Source organism: Acomys minous (genome assembly GCF_964271855.1).
Source record: "Acomys minous genome assembly, chromosome: 1".
Classification (NCBI taxonomy): domain Eukaryota; kingdom Metazoa; phylum Chordata; class Mammalia; order Rodentia; family Muridae; genus Acomys; species Acomys minous.
Genome location: NC_140483.1, coordinates 120,549,164 through 120,573,437, shown reverse-complemented (window position 1 = coordinate 120,573,437; position 24,274 = coordinate 120,549,164). Strand labels below are relative to the sequence as shown.

Genomic DNA, 24,274 nt, shown 5'->3' with positions numbered 1-24,274 from the left:
GCGGGGTTGGAAGGCATAAAGCTACAGGGAAGCGTGCGGTAGGCTCCCGCGAGGAAGCGGTAGCAGGTGCTCGGCAGCATGGCCGAGCCGGGCGGGGCTGGCAGGCGCCTTAGGGTGGCGAGAGGCAAAGCCTTCTTTCCTGTTCCTTAGGGAGGCGTGGAGGCGGCTTCCGTTCATTCTTCCAGAGAACTTCGCGGAAGCTTAAGAGTCCTTTCCGAAGGCTTGACCGAGTCAGGAAAAGTCAGGTTAGGCGGCCCAGGATGGCTTCAGCCGGCTTAGGAGGCGCGTCACCTCGGCGCAGAAGGAGTGCGCCCCGCAACCGCGCCGGGGGGGGGGGGGGGGGTGTCCGAAGGCGGGGGGGAGAGGGAAGGAGACCTCAGTGGGTGTGGCCTCCGCTCAAGGCCCCGCCTCTCGAGCGCGTCGCGCGGGGGATGAAGGGGCGGGGTAAGGCGGTGGGCGGGGCGAGGGAAACCGGGAAGAAAGGGCAGGGCGGGTGTGCTCGTGCCCGCGTTTGGCGCTTGGGCGAGGGCGCGTCGGTGCGCGCGCAGCGGGCGAGGACGGGAGGGGGAAAGAAGGCATCCCCGGCGGCCGTTGTCGGGTTCGACCGGAGGGCCGGAGAAGTCACCTGCGAGCGGCAGCGCCCGCCGCGTCCGGATCGCGCCGGCCTCGCGGGGCTCCGCACACCCTGCGAGGCTGGGGGCCGGGAAGAGCCAGAGTGAGTCCGTGCTCGCAGTCGCCGACGACGAGGAGGGGAGTCGCAGCCTCGGCGCCGCCGCCCGCGCCGGGCCGGGTAGGTGCCGCGGGGGTCGGGGCGGCGGCGGGCTCGGGAGGAGGAAGCGAAACTTTGCGGGCGGCTGCTCTCGCGGGCTCCGGGCGGGCGGCGGCGCGGGGAGCTGTTGGCGCGGGCGGCGGCGGCGGCCGACGCCATGTTGGGGTCTGTGGGAATCGGGGCGCTCGGGGAGGCTCCCCTCCGGGCCGGCGCTCCGGCTGGAATCGCCTGGGTCCCGCCGCGCCCGACCGCGGGACGCCGCCCGGAGGAGCCGGGACCGGCGCCGGCGGCTGGAGACTGGACCCCGCGTCGCGCCCGAAGTTGTGGGGGGCGCCCAGGACTCGGGTCCCCCAGATCGTGCGTTCTGAAAACTTTGCAGGATCTAGGCGTCAGGGGCACGCTGTGACTCCAGCAGCGTATTTTATATGACTTAATATGAAAATGGCACCGCAGAAATAGGCTCTGATAGGGAGCAGTGGCTTACACGCTATTTGGAGCGTTTTAAAAGTTTTAGATCTTTTGCTGAGTTAAAAATTAAAAAAAAAATGTTATTGAAAGCCAAGAGGTGGTTTCCCAAGTTGCTCGAAGTAGGCTTGAATACGCCTAGAATATTAAAGCAGTAAGTTGTGTGAGTGTGCAGTGGAAATGAATAGAATTCAGGTTACACACACCTAAGCAGTAATTCAGACTTCGGGTACATTAAATTGGTAAATGCCTTCTTTGTTATGTTTTATTACGTCGCCTCAGAGACTCATTAAAGGAATATTTAGACATGAACGTTCAGCTGAGACGTTAAGGCATGTGCTGCCTTAAGACTAAATAAAGTGAAGTAGCCCAGTGTGTTGGCTCATACCTGTATTCCGAGCACTCCTGCTGGCTGGGGCGGGAGCATCGCTGCGAGTTCGAGGCCAGCCAGCCTGGGCTACCGCGTGAGCCTGTCAGGAGCAACCCCCTCGAAACCAGCCAACCACAACAGAATAGAGTGAAGTGATCTTGACGTTTCAGTTTTTTAATTCTTCTTTTTCCTTTTGGTTCCTTAAAGGTGCGTGAGATTTGAGCCAGTATCTTTGCACACTTGTAGCTTACAGGGTATGTGCATATGTGTGGGTCGGGTTAATTCAGAATTAACAAAGGCTATTTTCAATGATCATGGGTCATGATAGAATTGAGAGGTGGATGTTATTAAGTTGCTAATTTGGAAAGCCATGTAATCGCTCCCCCAATGAAACTGAAATAGTAGTAAATATATATTTTTTAAAAATGGCCTTAAATTTATGGGCTGAAAGGCTTTTTTACCAGTATGAAAGTCCTAAAACATGGACTTTCTCTTTTTTACTCTTTAATCAAAACACTCGTTTGCGTGGGAGTGGGGAACCACAGCCTCAGAACAGCATGGAGAGATCAGAAGACAAATTTCCAGTTTCTTCTTTCCACCACGTGAGTTGTGGGGATGTCAAGCTTGGGCCCAGTGCCTCCGTTTACTTTCTGAACTTCTGGCCCTGTATCTCTTTTTAATTATTGTGTGCATGCATGTACATTTGTGTGGGCACACGGGACAAGTGTGGAGGTCAGAGAAATAACTTTTGGGAGTTGCTTCTTTCCACCTTGTGGGCCCCAAGGATAGAGCTGAGGCTGTGTGGCCTGGCCTCGGTGCCTAAACCGACTGAGCCATCTGCTCTTCTTTTTATTCTTTAATAAGTGAAAGTTCCTTTTGTTTTGTTTTGTTTTTCGAAACAAGGTTTCTCTGATAAGAGCCCTGGGGGTCCTGGACTGTCTTTGTAGAACTCACAGATCTACCTGCCTCTCAGGGCTAGGTTTAAAGGCATTCACCACCACACCAGGCTAAAAGTACCTTCTGAGTTTTCTTAGTTCTTTGGAAAAAGATTTTTTTTCTTTTTGGTTTTTCAAGACAGGGTTTCTCTGTGTAGCCCTGGCTGTCCTGGACTTGGCTCTGTAGACTAGACTAGCTTTGAACTCACAGCGATCTGCCTGCCTCTGCACCCCCAGTGCACCACCACCCCAGGCTGGGAAAAACTTTTTATTTTGCTCCATTGTCTGGTCAATCCCGTTTTATATATATATAAATATATATATTTATATATATATATTATATATATAAATATATATATTTATTGAACCGAAAAACTCTCTTTGTAGACCAGGCTGGCCTCGAACTCACAGTAACCCGCCTGCCTCTGCCTCCCGAGGGCTGGATTAAAGCCACCATGCCTGGCTCAAACATCATTTCTTAGAAAGGCATTGCTTTGCTGATTTCACGAGTCTCTCTGGTGGAGCTGAAGCCATCTCCTTTCTGGCGCATCACAGCCCCACCCCTGCATCACAGCCCCACCCCTGTGGCGACGTGCTGCCCATTTTGTTCCTTCCATCCCTGTATCCTTCTGATTTGAATGCAGGTCCTCAGTATTCCTGTCTCCTACAGAGCTGATGATGCAAGGGTGTGATACTGAGTTTCTTTTTCTTAGAAACGTTGAGTGGAGTCTGGGAGTGTCCTAGTGGCGCGTACCTGTAATCCCGGCACTGAGATCTGGGATGGATAGTGAGAACCTGTCTCAAGCAAACCAAACCAACCTGCACTCTGTGACGAAGCTTCTCTGCCCACCTTGCTGTCACGCTTCCTCTTTCTCCTCAGGACCCAGTTCCCTTCCCCCATGACGTCCTGGAGGTGTTGCATAGGTCTGTGATGGCATGTCCTTGGCAGCAGGCATCAAGTGGGGTCCCCTTTGCTTGTCTGTCTCCAGCAAGCTGAGAGCATGGCAGATGAGCAGGAAAGGTTTGGATGGATTCCTGTAAGTAGGCTTCACAGCCTTCTCGCAGTTTCCATGGCATAGTGGTCAAGCTTCTCTGTAGATTGGGTGGTTGAACTCTTCCTTTTTAGTGGTTTCTGTTTAGAAATAATTAGCTTTGGTAACTGAGTTTTGGCATGAGGATACAGAATTGAATAAAATGTCCAAGCAGTAGTTGTGATGAATGGAGAGAAGCTGGGGACGGACAAAAGAGTGAAAAGAACTGCTTTAAAATGGAATTGAGCTGCAGCCGGGCGTGGTGGCGCACACCTGTAATCTCAGCACTTGGGAGGCAGAGGCAGGTGGATCTCTTGAGTTCGAGGACAGCCTGGTCTACAGAGTGAGTCCAGGACAATAAGAGAAACCCTATCTCGAGAAACAAACAAACAAAAAAGTGATTGAATTTTTTCGTCTTAATGGAAACATTAATGCTTGGAAAATGAGGTTATCTTTGTGTATATAGGCCATTTAATTAAACAAGTTGTGTTGTAGGTTTGTCAAAATTGTCTTAGAATTTCATTTTAGAGTGCAGTGCTTAATGAACATTGAATAAAACCTGATTTGCAGCGGGGTGTGGTGCCGTGCACCTTTCATTCCAGCACTCAGGAGACACGGACAGGCAGTCTACGAAGTGAGCTGGCTGTCCTCTTGCAAACCTTGTTTAGGTTTAGGTGTTTGTAATGTTGTCAGGGCTGTACATTTTGGATTAATTTCATGTCCTCACCTAAGTCTGTCTGCAGTCTTTCCACGGTACCTGGTGCAGTTTGGTTGGTGGTGTTTTCCTTGTCTTCCTGCTCCTGCTTCCTCAGTGGTGGAGGCACAGGTATGTGCCACCATCCTGGACTCCGCCGCCAGCCTCTAAAGCCTCAGGTAGAGTGCACAGCCTGAGCACGACCTGAAAAGAGAAGAGAGGGCACTGATCACTAGAGGAAATCAGAGGCAGCACGGAAAGCCGGAGCAAATAATCCGAGGCCTGAGTTCCGGGTTGCTGCTGACTAAGCTAGCTTCTTGAGCACGTCACTTCATTCTCTAAGCTCCCGTGGAGTTGTTTGTGAAATGGACACAGAAGTTTGCTTCAGGAAATTGTGAAGAGTCTCTATGATGTTTGTGAAAGTGCTTATGCACAGTAGTACCATTTTGCTGAGTTTTCCACTTAGCAGCCAACACCTCTCATGGATGACTACTGAATCTCCCTCTGTTTTGGGAGCCCACTCATGCTGACATGTCTGTTTGACAAGTTCTAGTGGTGTGGATACCCTGAGTGGATTCTTCTGTAACACCTAATATCCGCCTCAGGGCTTTACTTAAACTTGCACAGAATTTGTAACTCACTTTTCTTTTTTATTTATTTAAAAAAATTTTTTTTATTAATGTATTCAGATTACATCTAGATTTTTATCCTCCCGGTTCCTCCCGCACGCCCTCTTTCACCCTATTCCCCTCCCCTAGGTCTGTGACAGAAGGGGACCTCCTCCCCACCATATGGTCACAGCCTATCAGGTCTCATCTTGCTAGCCTGCTTATTCTTTCTCTGCGTAACTCATGTCTTCAGTCAGGTCCTGAATTCTATCTACTGCTCTTAAGCTTCCTCCCCTTTTCATTTCTGTTCTCCATTATTTTTTATGCTTTTGTTGCCCTTTTAAAATTTTTATTAGCATGTCTTAATTACACAAAACACTGGGGTTCGCTGTGGTGATGTTTTCGTGCATGTATATAATGTAGTTTGCTTTGACTACCTTTCATTTAGAGAGGGCTGTAATACTCTGGTTTCTTTGCTTTCAGTCCTGCGTCTTCATAGTCTCTTCAGTTCATGTGCACTATTTCTGTATAGTAATACTTTCCTATTTAAAAAACCTTTGGCCCCCATCGCCTGTATATTCAAATCTATATTCTCCAGTCTTAAAATTATTTGTATTTGTGACTCTTTTTCTGGGGTAGACATAGATGCTATCACCTACCCTTCCAAATAGTTTAGCCTATTTCTTTCTTTAAATAATCTTTCTATTTTGAAATTATAATAACATTATTTCCTCTCCTCTTTCCTCCTTCACACCATCCTTGTTCTCAAATTTGTGGCCTCTTTTCCTTAGTTACCTCCATCCATATATATATATTTCTAAGTACGTGAGTAAAAACTGCTTGGCTTGTGTAATGTTACCTGGTGTATATGACCTCAGGGTGACCACTCGGTATTCCTCTTCCATTTTAGCATGTCCGCCGATGTCACTGTTGTTCGGGTCTTATTTATGCAGCCTTGATGAGAGACTTCATGGGTGTGTCTTCTCTGACATTTCCAGGAGACCCAGTCGCACAGCAAGCTTCCTGTTTCTCTGGCTCTTTTAGTCTTTCTGCCCTTTGCTCTGCAATCATCCATGAGCCTACATGCAATAGCTATATTGTAGCTGTGTCGGTTAGGAGTGGATACTATTACGGTTTCTGTGCATTTTGATTGGTTGTGGTTTTCTGTAATGGTCTCAAGAGTCTTTTTTTTTTTTTTTTAAGATTTATTTACTATGTATACACATAACTGCCCATTAGAAGAGGGTACCAGATCTCATAGATGGTTGTGAGTCACCATGTGATTGCTGGGAATTGAACTCAGGACCTCTGGAAGAGCAGACATCCCCTCAGATTCTTTAATGAAGGGGAAGACTACACCTATCAGTAGGAATAAGAATAAATATTTAGAATGAATTTAGGAATTAAGCTGGTTTAGTACAGTGCCAATAACAAAAATCCCGACACCAGACATGAGGAGCCATGTTTGGAATTGTTGTAAGGTTGTTGAAGAGACTCCCAAAACATTAGAGGCTCTATTGCCCTTGGCTGCCTCCCTGAGGTGGAAGTCCCTATCGCCAAGACACCGTGCACCTCAGCACAGGATCCAGAAGGATCTGAGCTGGTCCTGACCTCAAGGCCTCCTCCCTTAGGAGTAGGTTGGTGCCAGAAGACACCATGCAAGCTCCCAAGGGAGGCAAGCAGCCAACACCCCTGCCCAGCTATGATGCCATGAACTCACCCACCACGGCATAGTGACCATAGGGTGTGGTTGTGGCATGCGTACCTTGATGGAACCAGCGGCTCTCTAATTGGACCTAAGGCCTGTTCGTGAGAGGGAAACCATACCTGCTACTGGAAACGGAAGAAAACCTTCTGGTATTTCAAGATTTGGGTTAGATATCCACCTGAGAATTAACACAGCTCAGTTCTCAGCCCTGAGACCATCTTTGCGTGTTCTTTCCTCTTTAGACTTAAGTACAGAGATTTTACTCCTCGGTTTCTAGTATACTGCAGGAATGCTAGACCCCTTTCTTAGCATGCTCCCCCCCCCACCCCCTGGGGGTGGTTTTTGTTTTTTAAAGTTTATTATTATGTATACAGTGTTCTGCTTGCATGTACATCTGCACACCAGAAGGGGGCACCAGATCTCATAGATGTTTGTGAGCCGCCATGTGGTTGCTGGGAATTGAACTCAAGACCTTTGGAAAAGCAGGTGGTGCTCTTAACCTCTGAGCAATCTCTCTAGCCTTGTTTGTTTGTTTTTGAGATAGGGTCTTAACTATGTATCCCTGCCTGGTCCAGAAGTCGGTTTGTAGACCAGGCTGGCCTTGAATTTACAGAGAACCACCTGTATCTGATTCCAGAGTGCTGGCATTAAAAGTGTGCACACCACACTCACCATTATTTCCCTTTCTAAGTTGCTGCCACCGTCCTCTTTACTATAGGAACTCACTGGAGTTATACTTGCTTATAGAAACTTGAGATTAAAGCTATTTTTCCCCCTTTTTTAACCACAAAGTTTTTTTAGTTTTGATTTTTGTTTTAGTTTTTGTTTTTCAAGACAGGGTTTCTCTGTAGCCTTGGCTGGCTTAGATTCACTTTGCAGACCAGGCTGGCCTCGAACTCACAGCGATCCACTTGCTTCTGCCTCCTGAGTGCTCGGATTAAAGGCATGGATTTTTTAGTTTTGAGTGTCCTGTTGGTTATTAGAGTTTTGTGCCAAATGGCTAGTGATTGCTTTACTACTTGGAACCCATTGACAGGTATCAGTGATTTTATTTGCTTCTACGTTACTTAAATTAAAATCGTAGGGGCCATTTTATACCTGCCTCCATCCCTCCCCACGCTCCCCGCTCAGTACGGATGCTACTGCTGAGCTCGAGGTTAGTTTTAGCTTTACTCTTACATGCCCAGTTAGTCACGGTGCCTCCCCCACAGCTCCCGCCCCTTACTTTAGCTCAGCCTCTAACACTCATAGCCCCGACTGACCTGGAACTTAGAACTGTCTCGCTGCTTCTGCCTTGTCAGTGCTGGGCTGCAGGCATGAGCCCCACACCCCGCTCTTAGATCCAGCTTTCAATCTCACCCCCAAAGCAGTGCCGTTCATTGTTTGCATGGTTGTTCTACGTTGGGCTAGATGGAGTCAGGCTAGCGAGCCCTTCCAGAGTGTAAGAAGGAAGTTGCACGTGCGCAGACACCTTGGCCTTTCCTTGTTCCCCTGTCTTTACTAATTCCCTCCGTCCCCTCCTGCAACTGTATGCCATGTATGCCGTGCAGCTCAACAAAGCAAAGCGGACTGCATGTTGTACTTCAGGGTTGTATACCTTTCTTAGTGAATTTTGTTTCCATTGTGTTTGTATATAATTTCTGTTCAAATCTGAAATTTCACTTGTTCTTCCAAATATTAGAATGGTAAATTATGTGTGCCACACATCATCGTCATATTTTCTCTCTTCCTGGTTTGTTGATTTTTTAAAAAAATTATAATATTTAAATGATTGTGATTTCTCTTAACAATGAATGTAAACCCTTCATTCCCTGTGTCTTGTTCACTCTTTTTTTCTACCAAATGTAAATACAGTGAACAAATCACAAGTGTTTGAATGATGCTAAGTACCTGTTGGGTGTGATGAGCTCCCCCAGCAGGGCTGCTCAGGCTCTAAGCTGCCAGCCCTGTGCTGCTGCACTCCATCTGAGCTCTGTGGCGATAAAGATATGCTGTGTCATCATCTTGTATTGACACAACAGCTGTGCTTTTTGGAAAGAAGACATATTGACATATTGAGCTTTTTTTTTAAATAGGAACTTCCACATTCAATGTTTAGAATTCATAATTAGGTATAGTTAGACAATACATTTGCTTACGAGTCTGAAATGTGTGGGTCAGGTGAAGTGCTTGATTTGTGCGGCCCAGTTCCTGTTTTCTTTGAAGAGTGGCAGGGTTTAAAGATGTAGTCAGTTCTCAGCAAACTCCAGATTGAGAAGCTGCTGTCACTTGTAACTGCTAATCCTATTCAGCTCAGTGTATATTTTGGCATGTAGAATGTGGCAGGTTTGCAGGTGCTGTTGGAATTGTAGGAAATGCTGTTTTTGTTTTCAGGAACTCGGAAAGTCTATTTGGAGTAAACATGTATCCAAATGTTACCGGAACCTACAATAAAGTATGTGCTATTAAGTCCTGTGGAGAATAAACGCGGACCAGCGTCTGGCTGGCTGTGAGGCTTTTGGCTTGAGCACTTCTTCAGGGACTGGTGAGGTTTCAGCAAATAGAGGAAGACTAGTGGGTGTAGAGGTGGGGAGGGAAGGCCAGAGCATGCTGCTGCTGACAGTCTGCTCTGATGTCCAACATGGAACAGGTTAAGGTGGGAAAGAAAGACTGCAGGAGGCCAGGGTTTGCTGTGAAACGCTTTGAGCACCATTGGGGGCCCTTTGACTTGCCTGGGGTGGGGCTCTGATTTCTTTAGAGAGGGCCCTGGTCATAGCTGCAGTTGAAGAATGCTGATTTGGTTTGTTTAGGATAACTGTTTGAAACTTAGAGGACTCTTGACAAACTGGAGGTCCACATTCAAGTCTCCTGAAAAGACTTTTAAAAGCAAACACCAGGAACGTAGCAGCTCCCTGGTGTGCCTGTTCTGTGTTTTCAAGGGGTTTTCTAAAAATCTTTACCTGTGACTCTAATGCTCCTGGATAGCATGATCAGACTTATCCTGACCACTTTCACTGACACCCTGAAATAGTCAGAACTTTGTTTTTTAGTACTTCAGAAATCCTTTCGCACAGCTCTTACACTGGAGCAAACCTCTAGTATAAGAGCTGCCAAAGTTACACTATGAAGCATTTTTGTAGATGCTGTTGGTAATATCAAGTCATAGGAATTTTTTTTTTTCAGGAATGTCCCAATCTGTTTAAGCACATGGCAAATTTGGGTTGGGGGGTTGAGGGGGGGTGTCCTGGCCTTTCCTAGATACATAAGTAAAGGTCTACAATTGGCAACCTGTTTCTGAAAGCAGCAGAGAATAAAGAAAAGGCTGTGTGTCCCCTATCACTCCTTAAGAATGTGTCAAGCTGCAAAGTCATAGGGAAGTTAATTTAACTTAAAACATTATTTTAAATGTATGAATGCTTGGCCTGCATGTACTTATGCGCAGTGCAAGCGTGCCTGGTGCCTGCTGAGGTCAGAACAGAGCGTTGGGTACTGGGTCTGGAGTTACAGGTACTTACGAACTGCTGGATAGGTGCTGGGAATCAGCCCCCAGTCCTCAACAGAACAAGTGCATTAGCTGCTGAACCAACTCCCAGCCATTTGACTGGTTTGTTTGTTTGTTTTTAAAGTTACTTATTTGTTTGGATTTAGGGTCCCACCATGTAGTCCAGGATGGCCTGGGGCATTCAGTCCTCCTGACTCAGCTTCCGGAGTGGTAGGACAGTTAGCTGTATGCTACCCTAAGTGGCTTTTCTAGCCGTTTTATGACTTGCTTTAGTTACCTATTTATTGATCTGGTAGAATAAGTTCTTTTCACCTATATCATCATTACTAGTTTTTGTTTTGTTTTGTTTTGTGTTTTTTTTTGAGACAGTGTTTCTTTGTATATATAGCCTTGGTTGCCGTGCAACTTGCTTTATAGACCAGGCTAGCCTCAAACTCAGATCTGTCTGCCTCTGCTGCCTGAGTGTTGGGATTAAAGGCGTGCACCACCACTGCCCATTTTCACCTAACATTATTACATAAAAGAGTAAAGTAAATATGTCTAGTAGGCATTGGTTAGATGGGTATTTTTCCTTTCATGATTGAGATTATGAAATAACCCACCTTTTGTTAATGGGCAGGTGTGGTGCCTAAGAGAGACTTTTAACAGTGTAGTTCTGTATAATATGATTCAAATCATGACGTTTCATTTTCTCTCAGCTTCAGTAAAATAGAGCATTGATAAGCTTGAGGATAAAATACAGAAGTTTGTTCCCTTTTTCTTATCTACAGTTAGCCTTTCCCTTTGTCACCACTCATTTCTGTAGTGCATGTTAGCAGTGGCAGAAATCTTAGTGGACAGGCTAGAGAAGCAGTCTCTTTGTTGAAAAATTAGTTTGCTAAAATTTCAAGTATTTTTTTTGTCTTATTATCCTAATATTTTATTTAGACTTTACCCTGGGTAATTTATTATGCTGATTATTCGGTTATTTGATTATTAAAAGTAAGTAGGCACTTAGAATATTTATTTGGCCTACATGAACTGAGGGAGTAGTTTGTTCTCGTCTGCCCATGCCCGGGCAGGATGGTTCTAGGCGGTCTAGTGCGCTTTGTTTTGTTTTGTTTTGGTCCAGAAGTTGCTGGAGCCTGAAGCAGGGCTCTCTGCCACTGAGCTCTGTGCCCATGCTGCACTGCTTTGTTTCCCTGTTTGCTTCCCGGTGTTTACATCCTCCTTTGGTTTTCTCTGCAAAGTTCCAGTGAGCAGTTAACACTCACTTTATTGATCAGTGTGAATCAGTAGTCAAATGTGTGGTTAAAATATTGGTTTGCAGGATATGACTTGGTGGTAGAGCGGCCCTGGATCCAGTCCCCACCCCTGGGCAAGGTGGTGGATTCAGGCCAGACATGCTGTAAATGGGAAACCCAGCCAGCCCGCTTACTATGTAAAGTCAGTATTTTAAAGGGCCTTATTGAATGTTTCTGTGGTTGCTTTTTCTTTTTTTAAACCAGGCCTTTTGGCTCACAAATTATTGTTTGTTTTGTTCCTACTGTAACCCATTCAATTTGAATACTGGAATTCATTAATATCAGAAATCACGAGTTTGAGTAAGAAAATAAATGTAGCCAGGCATAGTCCACACTTTAATCCCAGGCAGATCTTTGAGCTCCACAGCGGCCAGGTTTACATAATGAGCCCCTATCTCAAAAGGAAGGAAAAATCAATTAGATGTGTTTTAAGTTTAAATTTACCACTAAGGATGAGAAGTACAGAAATTTAGCGGGAGGAACTGACAGGCGGGTCTCCTTTTACTTGTAAATAGGAACCTTTGTCTTTTGTCTCGTCTCCTCCAGTGCTGTTTTTAACAGGTGGTCAGCGTGTCCCATGGAGTATGTTAAAGACAGGCATGACAGTTTAAATGCAGTTCTTGTCTGCCAAAGAACAGACATTTTTTTTCTTCCTAGTCTTTTTATATTCTGTGGTATTCTTTGCCAAGAAAAGCAGAGAGCATTCCGATTGGACCACACTGTGGCCCCCCTTCCTCAGATCCTCAGGGACCCATATAGTGCACTCTGTCCTTGGGTAAGCCCAGCGCTCTTGCATTCTGGTCCCCACAACAGGACCTGGAGTTCCTAGTGCCTGTTTGAGCTGGTGGTAAATTTGGGCCTTGGAGGGAAGTCTCTTAGGCGCTGAGCCAGTGGATCTGCTTACCAAAGAATGCTTCTTTGGGGTATCCAAGAGTAACGCCCGCCATAGTGATGTGTATGCCCTTTTGATTACTTTTCTTCATTATTGTCCCCCATGTACTCTACCTCCACCCCACTATAGCTGTGTGTGCTCCCCACTCAGTGCATGTGCGCGTAAAGCAGGGCTTGTGTCTTTTCTAGTCCATCATTTTTTGGGTTTTTTTTGTTTTTTGTTTTTTGGTTTTTGGTTTTTGGTTTTTTGAGACAAGGTTTCTCCATTTAGCCTTGGCTGTCCTGGCTACTGCATTGTTTTTCATCCCAGGCACATGGAAACCATTCCAGGACCAAGAAGGATAATGAGGGGTCTGTTTAAAGCCATAGACCTTAGGTTCTGCATGCCCGTTGCTGTTCAGCATAGGTCCCTGCCTGGCAGTAAGATCAGAAGGTGGCTGCCATACTTATTAATATAAATGAAGATGATACTATATATCATTTATCATTGGAAGAATTATGAGAGTGTTTTTGTATCCTTATAGTATGTAGTGTATTTATGTGCAACTGCCAAACTTTGAAAATCATATGCTCTAGCCAAGTACTGCTTAGTAATGTCCAGACTTGTCTCGGTTGCATCATTCTTAAATGGGGGAGAGCTCATGAGCTGGCTCAGTGGGTGAAGGTGCTTGCTGTGCTGGCCTGGAACTGACTCTACAGAGTGGGCCTCTGACATCCGTACACGTCCACACATACACACAGTAATAATTGTTATTATTACTAAGTGGGGGAGAGATTTCTGAGTGAAAATTCAGGCTTAGTAAATTATTAAAATTGTGGGGTGTGGTGGCGCATGCCTGTAACCCCAGCACTCAGAGGCAGAGGCAGGTGGATCACTGTGAGTTTGAAGCTAGCCTGGTCTACAAAGTGAGTTCCAGGACAGCCAAGATAACACAGAGAAACCCTGTCTCGAAAACCTTAATAATAAATAAATGAATTGCAAAATTTGAGCAATGAAACATTGAGAGACTGGCCAGGGAAATTAGGACGTTGTAGGTCATTTGCTTACATTCCTGTATCTTTATTGTGTGTCGCGTCTCCAGAGGTTAGTGACACCCTTGTGCTTTTCAATGTGGGCAAAGTGGGACCATACTGTACTGATAACAGTACAGACATCGGGCTTGATCTCTGGGGTGCTATGACAGTCTTGTGTCTGTTTGTTCGTCCATAAACTGGAGCTCATCCCACACGTGTATGGAAAGGTTGCTGTGAGTAGAAAACAACCATGAATGCAGGGTTGAGCACCTCGCTCAGCTCTGCAGTAGTTAATTCTAGGCCAGGTTTGCCTCTGTGTGCCAGAGTTGCTCGTATTACCTAATATCAGATGCTTCCTTGGGGGATCATGAGACCCTCTGGTCACTCGCCAGGGTTTGAAACAGTGGCAGTCAGAATATAACAGGTAGGAAATGCACTGTCCACATTTGTGTGTTAGGCAAGGGTTAGGGGTAGGGGAGTGGCCACAACAAGAGGCCTGTTTGCATTGTACAGGAGTTGGTTTAAATGGGGACACGCAGTTAGTTTTTAAAGAGTGACACTTTGACACTGTCTTGCCCTGCCTTCAGCCCTCTGTGAAACTGTCCTTTTTTGCCCAGAGTAGTCTCCTGCCCCCTTACCACTTTCTTGACCATATAGTTGGGGTGACTTCTGATTTATCTGTTTAGCTTTTTCTTTTTCCTTTGATGTTTGCACACAGGTTCTGGTTGTAGCTGGCCTTGTTCTAATCCTCTTAAGTGCTAGGATTACAGGCACGCACCTGGCTAAAGGCTGGAGGAGCCGAGATCCTGTCTCTGGCTACAGAGCAAGTTTGAGACCAGGGAGGCAGGGCGGGAAGGGAAGGGTGGAAGAGGGTTCATAGCATTAGTTGCTGCCTGGCTCTGGGTACTGTTTTCTGTTTCCCCTTGAAGAGCAGGGAACTCACTTGAATCATGTTTTTCATGCACCTGTGGGGTTGTCTGAGAAACACTTTTTGATTGATGTAAAATCTGAAAATGTCTCTTAGTACTTTTTATAGATAAGTTTCTACTGTAGATACTGGTAGGTTTTTTTTTTAACTATTATTTATTTTTTTTAATTTAATGTAGATGAGTGTTCTGTTTTTGTGCACACCAGAAGAAGGCATCAGATTCCATTACAGATGGTTGTGAGCCACCATGTGGTTGCTGGGAATTGAACTCAGGACCTCTGGAAGAGCAGGCAGTGCTCTTAACCACTGAGCCATCTCTCCAGCCCCTACTGTTAGGTTTTTAATTTTAATTTCTGTGTACTTCCAATTTAGCTAATGATCTTTTGAGATAGGGTTTCTGTGTGCAGCCTCCTCTGTCCTGGACTCCCTTTCTAAACTTGGGCTGGCCTTGAAGTCACTGTTATCCGCCTGCCTCTGCCTCCCTGAGTGCTTGGATTAAGGGCGTGCCTCACCATGCCTGCTCTACTCTCAAATTTTATACTAGCTTTAGTAGTATACTAATCTCCAGGCAAACCTTTAAGTAGTGTTTTATGTCTCTAAGTTAGACTGTCTTATTGAGGTTATGCTATGGTTAATTGGAGACTTGTATCAGTGGCACAGAAAACCTGCGTGTCTTCAAACCTGCAGTGCCTTAGGTCTGATGAGATACATGCAGTGTATATTTGCGTCAGTGATGGGTGGACATCCACTTCTCCCCACTTGGTTGTCCTGAGTGTGTTTCTGTTGCTTTGTTAGGTCTGTCTTGCACTCGCGATTTGACCAAGGGTGCATCGTAGCTTATTTGTTGCACTGAGTCAAATTTATTATTACATTTATTTATTTGTGTGAGTGGATGAGCCTTCAGTTGTTCTGCTTGGTGGCAAAAGCCTTTACCCATTCTGCCACCTCATTGGTCCAAACTTTCTTTTGATTGGACATCATATTGGTGGTTACACCTGTTTTCTTTTTCTTATCTTTCTTGTTTTCTTTTTCTTATCTTTCTTTCTTTTCTTCTTTTTTTTGGGCTTTTTTTGTTTGTTTGTGTTTTGTTTTGTTTTTTTAGACGGGCTTTCTCTGTGTAGCCTTGGCTGTCCTGGACTCAATTTATAGACCAGGCTGGCCTCGAACTCACAGTGATCCACCTGCCTCTGCCTCCTGAATGCTGGGATTAAAGGTGTGTGCCACCATGCCCAGTTTAGGGAACTTCCTTCTTCCCTTCCTCCCTCCCTCTTTCTTTTTCTGTCTGATAAAAGCATCTTGGTGCACGTGGTGGTGCACACCTTAATCCCAGCACTCTGAAGGTGGAGGCAGGTGGATCACTGCTGGGCTGCGTAGTGGCTCATGCCTCAGAGGCAGACAGATGGATAGCTGTGAGTTCGAGGCCAGCTTGATCAACAAATTGAGTCTAGGACAGCCAGGGATATATGAATAAACCCTGTCTTGAAAAAACCAAACCAAACAAACAAAAGCTAAAAGCATCTTGGTGTTTTTTTGTCTTTTGGGTCCTCTCCTGGAAGGGTTTCTCTGTGTAACAGAGCTCTGGCTGTCCTGGACTTGCTGTATAGACCAGGTTGGCTTTGAACTGTCTCTGGCTTCCAAATGCTGGGATTAAAGGTGTGCACCACCATGACCATCCTAGGAAATTTTCTTATTTTACTAATCTGATAAAAGTATCTTGGTGTTTTAATGGCTTTAATTATAAATGATGTTAGACTTTTCATGTTATTTTAATTCTGTAATTTAGTCTTTTACACTTATGTGAGGGGGCATGCACATGTGTGTAGACACCTTGCTTATCAAAATGTGCTTGTGGAGGTCAAAGGACTTATGGGAGTCAGTCCTCCTACCCTGGGTCCTGAGAATTGAACTCAGGTCTTCAGATTTGGAGGCTCTCACCTTTACCCACCTAAGCCACCTCACTGGCCCTCTTCTGCGATAATGTTTTTCATAAAATGGTAGACTTTGCTTTCCTTATGGAGCTAAAAGTAGAGCCCATTCCTGTGCCTGCTAAGCAAGCACTCTTATCACTGAGCTGTGGTACCCAGCCTCAAAAAAAGAGGCGGGGGAGGGACAGAGATGAGAGAAGACTGGTCACTTAGTTAACCGTGAAGGTTTCAAGCTGTCACCCTCAGGCGTGTCAGTGCCCCTCCTTGTGAAAGGCAGCTGTGATTCAGGACTAACCAGACCTACAGTAAGCTGTTCATGGAAGCCAGGGAGGGTTGCAGTGTGTCCGTTGGTGAGCGCAGTCAAACCATGTTAGTCTTTAAGTGGTGGTTTGTTTGTTAGTGGAGTAGCTCTAGGGTAGTGGTTGCAACAGTTCCATTCGGGGACTTGAGAGTTCAATTTTGGATCTAGGATTAAATCTATGGTCAATTTTTTTTTAACATTGTTAAAATGATCTTGTTTATCTTGTTCGTTTGGTGCTTCAGATCATGTCAGTTTAAAGATGGCTGTCAGATGGCCTCCACCTTGGAGGTTTCATTGCAGCCAGCGGAGGGCACGGATTTCAATGCTGTGGTAGAAAAGAAGCTAAGAAATAAGTAAATAGAATTTGGCAAGCATGGAGGATGGGTTTGCTGCCTTTACTATTGCTGTTTTGGTCTAGCGTGGGAAGGTGTGCTGGGAGGGATGCTAACTGAGACTCGAAGGATGGTGAAGAGGTAGCAGGCGTTGTAAGTAGTAAGGAGGAGACAGCAGTGAGATGCACACTCACACAGCGGTGCTTTCTTCAAACGCTGTTTAGACAGGGAAGGACTCAGGGTGAGGTTGGAGAGAAGGACAACCCAGGAATAGTTGGATATGAAAATGCCTGTTATTATTCCGGTACTCAGGAGTCTGGGGCACTGGGATGGCAAGTTCAGGCCAGCTTGGGATACAGGTAAAGACAAAAGCCTACTGGGTGGTTAAGGTCTTTACACACTGTGTTAACAATATGTATCTTAACGATTAAGGGGGTCAGATGAGCATCTCAGAGGTCACACTGCCTAAGGAATGATTAGAAGAGAAGACTGGAAACAGGGGGGCATGTGGGAAGCATTTGGGGATAATCCAGGTGAGAAAATTAGGTCGAGACTCGGGGGTTATATGTAGCTTATTGGGAAAACTGTAGTCATGGGTTGGGTTTGGTTTTTAGGTTCTTTGAGACAGGGTTTCTCTGTGTAATAGCCCTGGCTGTCCTAGACTCGTTTTGTAGACCAGGTTGGCTTTGAACTCACGGAGATCCATCTGCCTCTGCTTCCTGAGTAGTAGTCACTTTTTTTTTTAAGTGTTTATGAGGCATTTTAATTTCCAGAATCCCATTGAGGTTCAACTCCACGGCGTTGGGCTTATTATTTTGCAGAAGTAACTTGTTCTAGTCGTCTTGTTGTTACTGGTGATGACGGCACACGTTGTAATCCCTCGTTGGGAAGTAGAGACAGGAGGCCCGCGTTCCAGGCCAGCCTGGGCTACATGGAATTCTGCACAGCCTTTATAAACGGTTGGGTGGCTAGGGTTGTGTGTCGTGGAGGAGGTCACGGTTTTGGTTCTCACTTCAGTGTGCTTAGTGTTATTTTAAAGGGAAAGTATTCAATGATTTGCCTTTGGAAAAAGTAATGCCTTGGTAGATTGCGGTTGTTAGGATCTCTTATCGGAACTTACACTTTCTGTGTGCTGATTTCTTTTCTTTTTTCCCCTAAAGGTTATTAGCAAAAGATGGTGGATCGCCTAGCAAACAGCGAGGCAAACACTCGACGCATAAGTATCGTGGAGAACTGCTTTGGAGCCGCTGGTCAGCCCTTGACCATCCCTGGACGGGTCCTTATTGGAGAAGGAGTATTAACTAAGCTGTGCAGAAAAAAGCCTAAAGCAAGGCAGTTTTTCCTATTTAATGATATTCTTGTATATGGTAATATTGTTATCCAGAAGAAAAAATACAACAAACAACATATTATTCCCTTGGAAAATGTCACCATTGATTCCATCAAAGATGAAGGCGACTTACGGAATGGATGGCTTATTAAGACACCAACCAAATCGTTCGCAGTTTATGCTGCCACCGCCACTGAGAAGTCGGAGTGGATGAATCACATAAATAAGTGTGTCACTGATTTACTCTCCAAGAGCGGGAAGACCCCCAGTAACGAGCATGCTGCTGTCTGGGTGCCTGACTCTGAGGCCACCGTGTGTATGCGCTGTCAGAAAGCAAAATTCACTCCAGTTAATCGGCGGCACCATTGCCGCAAGTGTGGCTTTGTTGTTTGTGGTCCCTGCTCTGAGAAGAGATTCCTTCTTCCCAGCCAGTCTTCCAAGCCTGTGCGGATTTGTGACTTCTGCTACGACCTGCTTTCCACTGGGGACATGGCCACATGCCAGCCTACTAGATCAGACTCTTACAGCCAGTCCTTGAAGTCTCCTTTAAATGATGTGTCTGATGATGATGACGATGATGATAGCAGTGACTGAGGACATGTTTTGAAATATTTAATTGGATGTGACTACCTGAGAATCAGCTTTGGGGGGGAAGTGTAACATTTCTGCCTCTCAGTTTCGCTCTAGCTGTGATTTGCCTGAGAAGGGCTTGACCTCTGTGCCTCCTTAGCCTGTGGGAAGGAGCCCCTGGCCTTCTGCTCCTTGCTGTGCTCTGACAGGGACAGACTGTCGCAGATGTATCCGAAAGAGGCTTGGCTTTCTGTTATTTCTAGATTATTTTCCTATAAGTTGAAAAGATGTTTATTTAACAGATCTTGAACTACATTTTCCCCCTGATATGGAAAAACTAAAGCACAGAATGATGGAAGCAAGAGTATAAGTGATTAATAGTAGCTTTTCTCCAAGCTTTCTATGTAGCGGTTAGGACACCAGTGACACAACATGGTTTGGAAAGTCTGTACTCCTCTGCATACCGAGTGGTGCCTTATTGTGGCAGTATTGTCACGTGAAGTAAATACAAGCCCCTGCCTTCTTCCTGCTTTGGTTGATTTACATACACTGGTGCTCTTAGAGGTGGCAAATGAGTATTTGCTGCATGTAGTTAAGAATATTTATTTGACAGCTACAAGGAACTAAATTTAGAGGTATCTTCTTATATGAATACATATTTTTCATAAAATAGTTGTGGATATATTTTTACATCTTCTAGGCACCAAATTATAATGGTCACTACATGCTTAAAATTAACCAGTTGCTACTCTTGGGAAATTCTGAAATTTATCACTAGTATAGAAGTGGCATATTCAATTAGCATCTACTTTCCTAAGACATTTTTACATATAAATGTATTTGCTTTGCATTATTTCTAAAATGAAAAATTCCATGAAATCCTTGTTTTTTGAAATGCGATTTGGTTTCTTCTCTGTGTAGCTTTGGCTGTCCTGGAATTCACTTTGTAGAACAGATTGGCCTTGAACACACAGAAATCCACCTGCCTCTGCCTCCTGAATGCTGGGATTAAAGATGTGCACCACTACCACCCTGCAAAAATTTTTAAAATTTCTCAGAGTAGAAAATGGAGTCTTACAGATCTGGAAGAGATCGAAGTTTGACTAGACTTCCTGTCTGTGAGCATTATCAATTTTACTATGAAATTATCTTCATTTTTTTTAAAATAAAACAATTGTATATTTAATCTTTCTGAAATCATTTTGGAATATATGGAAAGGAGTAGCAGTTGATATTTCTAAATTGTGACCATCAGTTGAGATTGCTTTGAGAAGTGGTAGTTTTTCTGTGTTTGGAGGCAGCCACTATGTGGAAGGCTGAGCACATTCTGGCAATAGGTGTGCTGCAATAGCTAGGTTTTCAGAGGTGAGGAACCAGCAGGCTCAATTCAGCACCCTGTCTCTCTGTCCCTCTCTCTCCAAATGTAAAACGTGCATTATTCTGCAGATGTCCTGGGTTTTGATTCAGTAACTTGTGGATGGAAGATTCACTGATGTTTCGCAATGTGGTTACAGTACTAATTTTACTTTGCTGTTCGGTTTTGAAAGTATCCGAGCTATATAGGTCTCCCCGTAGGAAATGTGAAAGAAAAGCACACTAGACCTAGTATTCCTGTTTTTCCTTTTGGTTCGTTTTACTATTAGGTGGATTCTTGTTGGTTTCAAAGGAGCATACAAATGTAGTCAAAGGTATGTTTGACGAGGACCATAAAATCAGAGCAATGCTGATGGAAGCTTGCTGTGCCCAGGAGTCTAGCAAGTTCAGGAGCCAAGGGGAAATGTCCTGAGATAACATTTGCATTGTCAACCTTTTTGATTGTTTTTACAATAAAATATTTTGCAGCTTACTTCCTGTGTTTTTTAATACTGTGATTTGAGGGTTTTTTCCCTTCCTTTTCTAAGGTTAAGGTAGTATGCATAATTTTACCTTGATATTCAGTGGCTGTGAGTGTCAGGCATGGTGTGAGCGCTAATGGGAAACAGTGAACGGAAGTTCTTATTTATAACTTTTTTCCCCCCATTTTGAAACTGGGTCTCTCTGTGTAGTCTTGGCTGTCCTAGACTCACTTTGTAGACCAGGCTGGCATCCAACTCACAGTGATCCACCTGCCTCTGTCTCCCGAGTGCTGGGATTAAAGGCATGTGCCATCACGCCTGGCTGTTACCTGTTTTTGAATCTTTATCATATTCATGAGTCATTCCACAGTTAATTTCTCAATCCCTGGCCTTAGGCAACCACTTTCCATCTCTAAATTTGTCTTTTGTGGGATCTGGTTTTTTTGTTTTTTTTAAATTTAAGGGTGTGTATATATGTGTGTGTATACCATTTGTGTGTAAGTGTAAGGCCTGAAGAGAGCATTGCCAACTGTAGAGTTGGAGTTACAGACAATTGTAAGTTACCAGATACAAGGTGCTGGGAATTGAATTTGGGTTATGTGGAACCCAAGCAAGCACTCTTAAGTGCTCCGCCATCACTTCAGCCCCTCACCGTTATTTTTCCCATAGTGCTTTCTGCAATGGCTGTGCTAATGTGCATTCCTATCCAGCGTCTCTTTCCCCACACCTTTACCAACACCCTACTTTTCGTCTTGCTAGTAGCTGTTCTAACACATGAGCTCACCATGGTTTTGTTTCCTGGTGAGTAGTGGCACATTTTAAAAATATACCTGTTGATGTTTTGTGTGTCTTCATGCAAATGGCTGCAGTTAAGTCCTTTCTAGTAGTGACTGGGCAGAAAAGCCAGACTGTATTGATGCAGTTCGTAGCAGCACTAGCTTTATCTTTGGCATGTTCTGGAAGATGGTTTCTGTGTTCTGAGACCACTCACCACACATTTAGAAATGTCATTTACCCACTGCCTGGAGGGGAAAGCTCCTGAGATGCGCTGGTGCTTTGTTTGCCTGGAAATTCCTAATGGAATCTAATGCATTTTCTATTTCACTAGAGGACAGTCCCTAGTTCCTTTCTGGAAGCACTGGGGGTGGGTGAGGGCTGGGGTGGGGTGGGTGGAGCGGTGGGGGTGAGGGGTGGGTGAGGGGTGGGGGTGGGGTGGGGGTGGGGTGGAGGAGTGTTCTGTGGATCAGTAACCCAAAGTCATTAGAAAACACAAGAGGAAATCTTGGTGATCATGGATTAAGTGATTTTTTTTTTCCAAAATTATGACAGATGCATTAAGCTTCATCAGAATAAACTTGTGCTTCAAACAAATTATCCAAAACTGCAAAGAGCTGGTTATGGTGGTACATGACTGTAATCCCAGCCCTTGGGAGTCTGAGGGAGGATCACAAATGCCAGTCTAGCTCAGCCACGCTAAATTAGCAAGAAAAATAAAGAGGAAGGGGGAGGGGAAGTACAAATTGTGTGTTTGGTAAAGTCTTTTGTTTTTTTGTTTTTAGAGACAGGGTTTCTCTGTGTAGCCTTGGCTGTCCTGGACTCATTTTTGTAGACCAGGATGGCCTCGAATTTACAGATCCACCTGCCTCTGCCTCCCTAGTGCTGGGATTACAGACATGTGCCACCATTGGTAAAGCCTTATAACCAGATTATAGGATATATAGGAAGTCATACATATATATTTATCACTAACAGTGATGCTGCCCTCATGCAGGCCCAGGACATGGATGCAGGCCCAGTAGTCAGGATAGTGGGTTGGAAACTACCTATCTTCTATCTCAAAAATAAAACACCAAAATACCTAATTTTAAAATAGGTAAAGGGCCGCGTGTGGTGGCGCACGCCTTTAATCCCAGCACTCAGGGAGGCAAAGGCAGGTGGGTCTCTGAGTTCGAAGCCAGCCTTGTCTACAAAGTGAGTCCAGGACAGCCAAGACTTCACAGAGAAACCCTGTTGCAGGGAAAAACCAACCAAGAAAACCCAAAAAACTAAAATAGGTAAAATAGTCCAAACTAACCTCCAGATTTGTTATGTAGCCAATGGGCAGGAGTTGATTCCCAGCAGGTGCCTCAGACCTGCCTGTAACCAGCCTGAGGGGACACATTCCTATTCTAGCCTCCAAGGGCAACCTAGGCACCATGGTGCCTCTGACGAACACACGCACACAAATTCATCTTTTTAGGAAGGTACTTAAACAATTGGATCACTGTGCTGGCTAGTTTTATGTCATCATGACACAAGTTAAAGTTACCAGACCAGAGGAAGTTTCTATTGAGAAATTGCCTCCGTAAGACTGGGCCGAAGCCTGGCAGTGGTAGCACACACCTTTAAGCCTACGACTTGGAAGGTAGAGGCAGGTGGATCTCTGTGAGTTCGAGGCCAGCCTTGTCTACAGAGTGAATTCTAGGATGGACATGACTACACAGTGAAATCCTGTCCTGGAAGACAACAACAACAAAAAAGATTAGGCTGCTGGCAAGTCTCATTTTCTTTTTTTAAACTTTTAAATTTTTAAATTTTTAAAATTCATTTTATATCTGACCTCAGTCCACCTCCCTCCTCTCCTCTATCCCTTTTTCCTCATAGAAGAGGAGGCCCCCTTATGAATACCAACCCTGGTACATCACCTGGTACATCCTCAGAGAAGAGGACCCCCCCCCTTATGGATACAAAATCATCCTGGTATGTGGGCTGTTTCTTAACAATTAGACTTTATTATACAAAGGGCTAAAGGGAAACAAGAATAAACCTTTCAGTATCTGTTCCACAGGATGGATCCCCAGGTGTCTGGCCTACAAGCTGGTCCAGCCTGTAAACTGTAAACTGGTCGTCTCCCCAATTTACGTGTCTGTAGCCTCTCCTCTCTGCCTGCCTCTCCCTGCTGCCCTCCCCCCCCCTCCGCCCCCACGGGTGCAAGGGCCATCCTCTCTGGCTCCCTAATCCCATCAACAATTGCCCAGCTGGAGTCTCCGTCCATTTCCTGAATTCCAGAGCACAGGATGGCTCCATTAAGTCTATCACAATGTCAATCTCAGTGGAGTAGCCGTGTTGTTTCCTAGTATCTTCATGCTACATGTGTGTAACCTTCTGTTGGTGATTCAGTCTCTGTAAGCCCCATGGACCCAGGTCAGTTTCCTCTGTGGGTCTTGTTTTGATGGCCTTGATCCCTCTGGTTCCCTCAATCCTTCTGCCCCACTCTTCGACAAGACTTCCAGAGCTCTACCTATTGTTTGGCTTAACTAGTGATTGATGTGCGAGGGCCCAGTCCACTGAGCCCTTGTGGGTGGGGCCACCCCTCGGATGGTGGTGGAAGCAGGCTAACCAATCCTTTGGGAGCAGGCGCGTAAGCAGCGTCTTTCCTCTGCTTCCCGAGCATCCTTTGCTCTGGTCCACGACGCTTCATTCTGCACGGGTCTCCACATGTTGCGTGCGCTTCAGCATTCAACACTAGACTTCCGTCCTTGGGCTGGCAGCTCTGCCACTATCTGGAGGGCGGGCTTGGTCTCAGATTCCTTCTATCCCACCTCACCCCCTGTTCTTGAGCATTCGCACTCTGAGCTTTGACACCAGATCCGGGCTGAAGATCTCCTCACACCGTCTTGGATCTATAACGGTACCACGCTGGCTGCTCACTTCAGGGAGGCCATCTCCTCATGCTCTTAGCTCTCACGACTCATGACAGGCTGCTTTTCGCAGGCGGAGCCCATGCCCTCTCTAGATTCTGATTCCCGTCCCAGGCTGCCCTGC

The 24,274-nt window shown here is 45.4% G+C and overlaps 1 protein-coding gene across 2 annotated transcripts; it reads left to right on the top strand.

Annotated features, from left to right (window-relative positions):
* The first annotated feature begins 18 nt into the window (after positions 1–18).
* PLEKHF2 (pleckstrin homology and FYVE domain containing 2) lies at positions 19–20,481 on the top strand. Of its 2 annotated transcripts, none has more exons than XM_084799018.1 (2): positions 19–245; positions 17,896–20,481. In XM_084799018.1, exon 2 carries the CDS (start codon positions 17,910–17,912, stop codon positions 18,657–18,659), a length of 750 nt encoding a protein of 249 aa, XP_084655144.1. In that variant the 5' UTR covers positions 19–245; positions 17,896–17,909; the 3' UTR covers positions 18,660–20,481. The 2 variants fall into 2 exon arrangements, with proteins under 2 accessions (XP_084655144.1, XP_084655143.1); XM_084799017.1 differs by lacking the exon at positions 19–245 and adding an exon at positions 466–790.
* The last annotated feature ends 3,793 nt before the right edge of the window (positions 20,482–24,274 follow it).

Excerpts from the sequence above, each read along its gene's own strand:
- PLEKHF2 (XM_084799018.1), top strand. The coding sequence starts at position 17,910 with ATGGTGGATCGCCTAGCAAACAGCGAGGCAAACACTCGACGCATAAGT.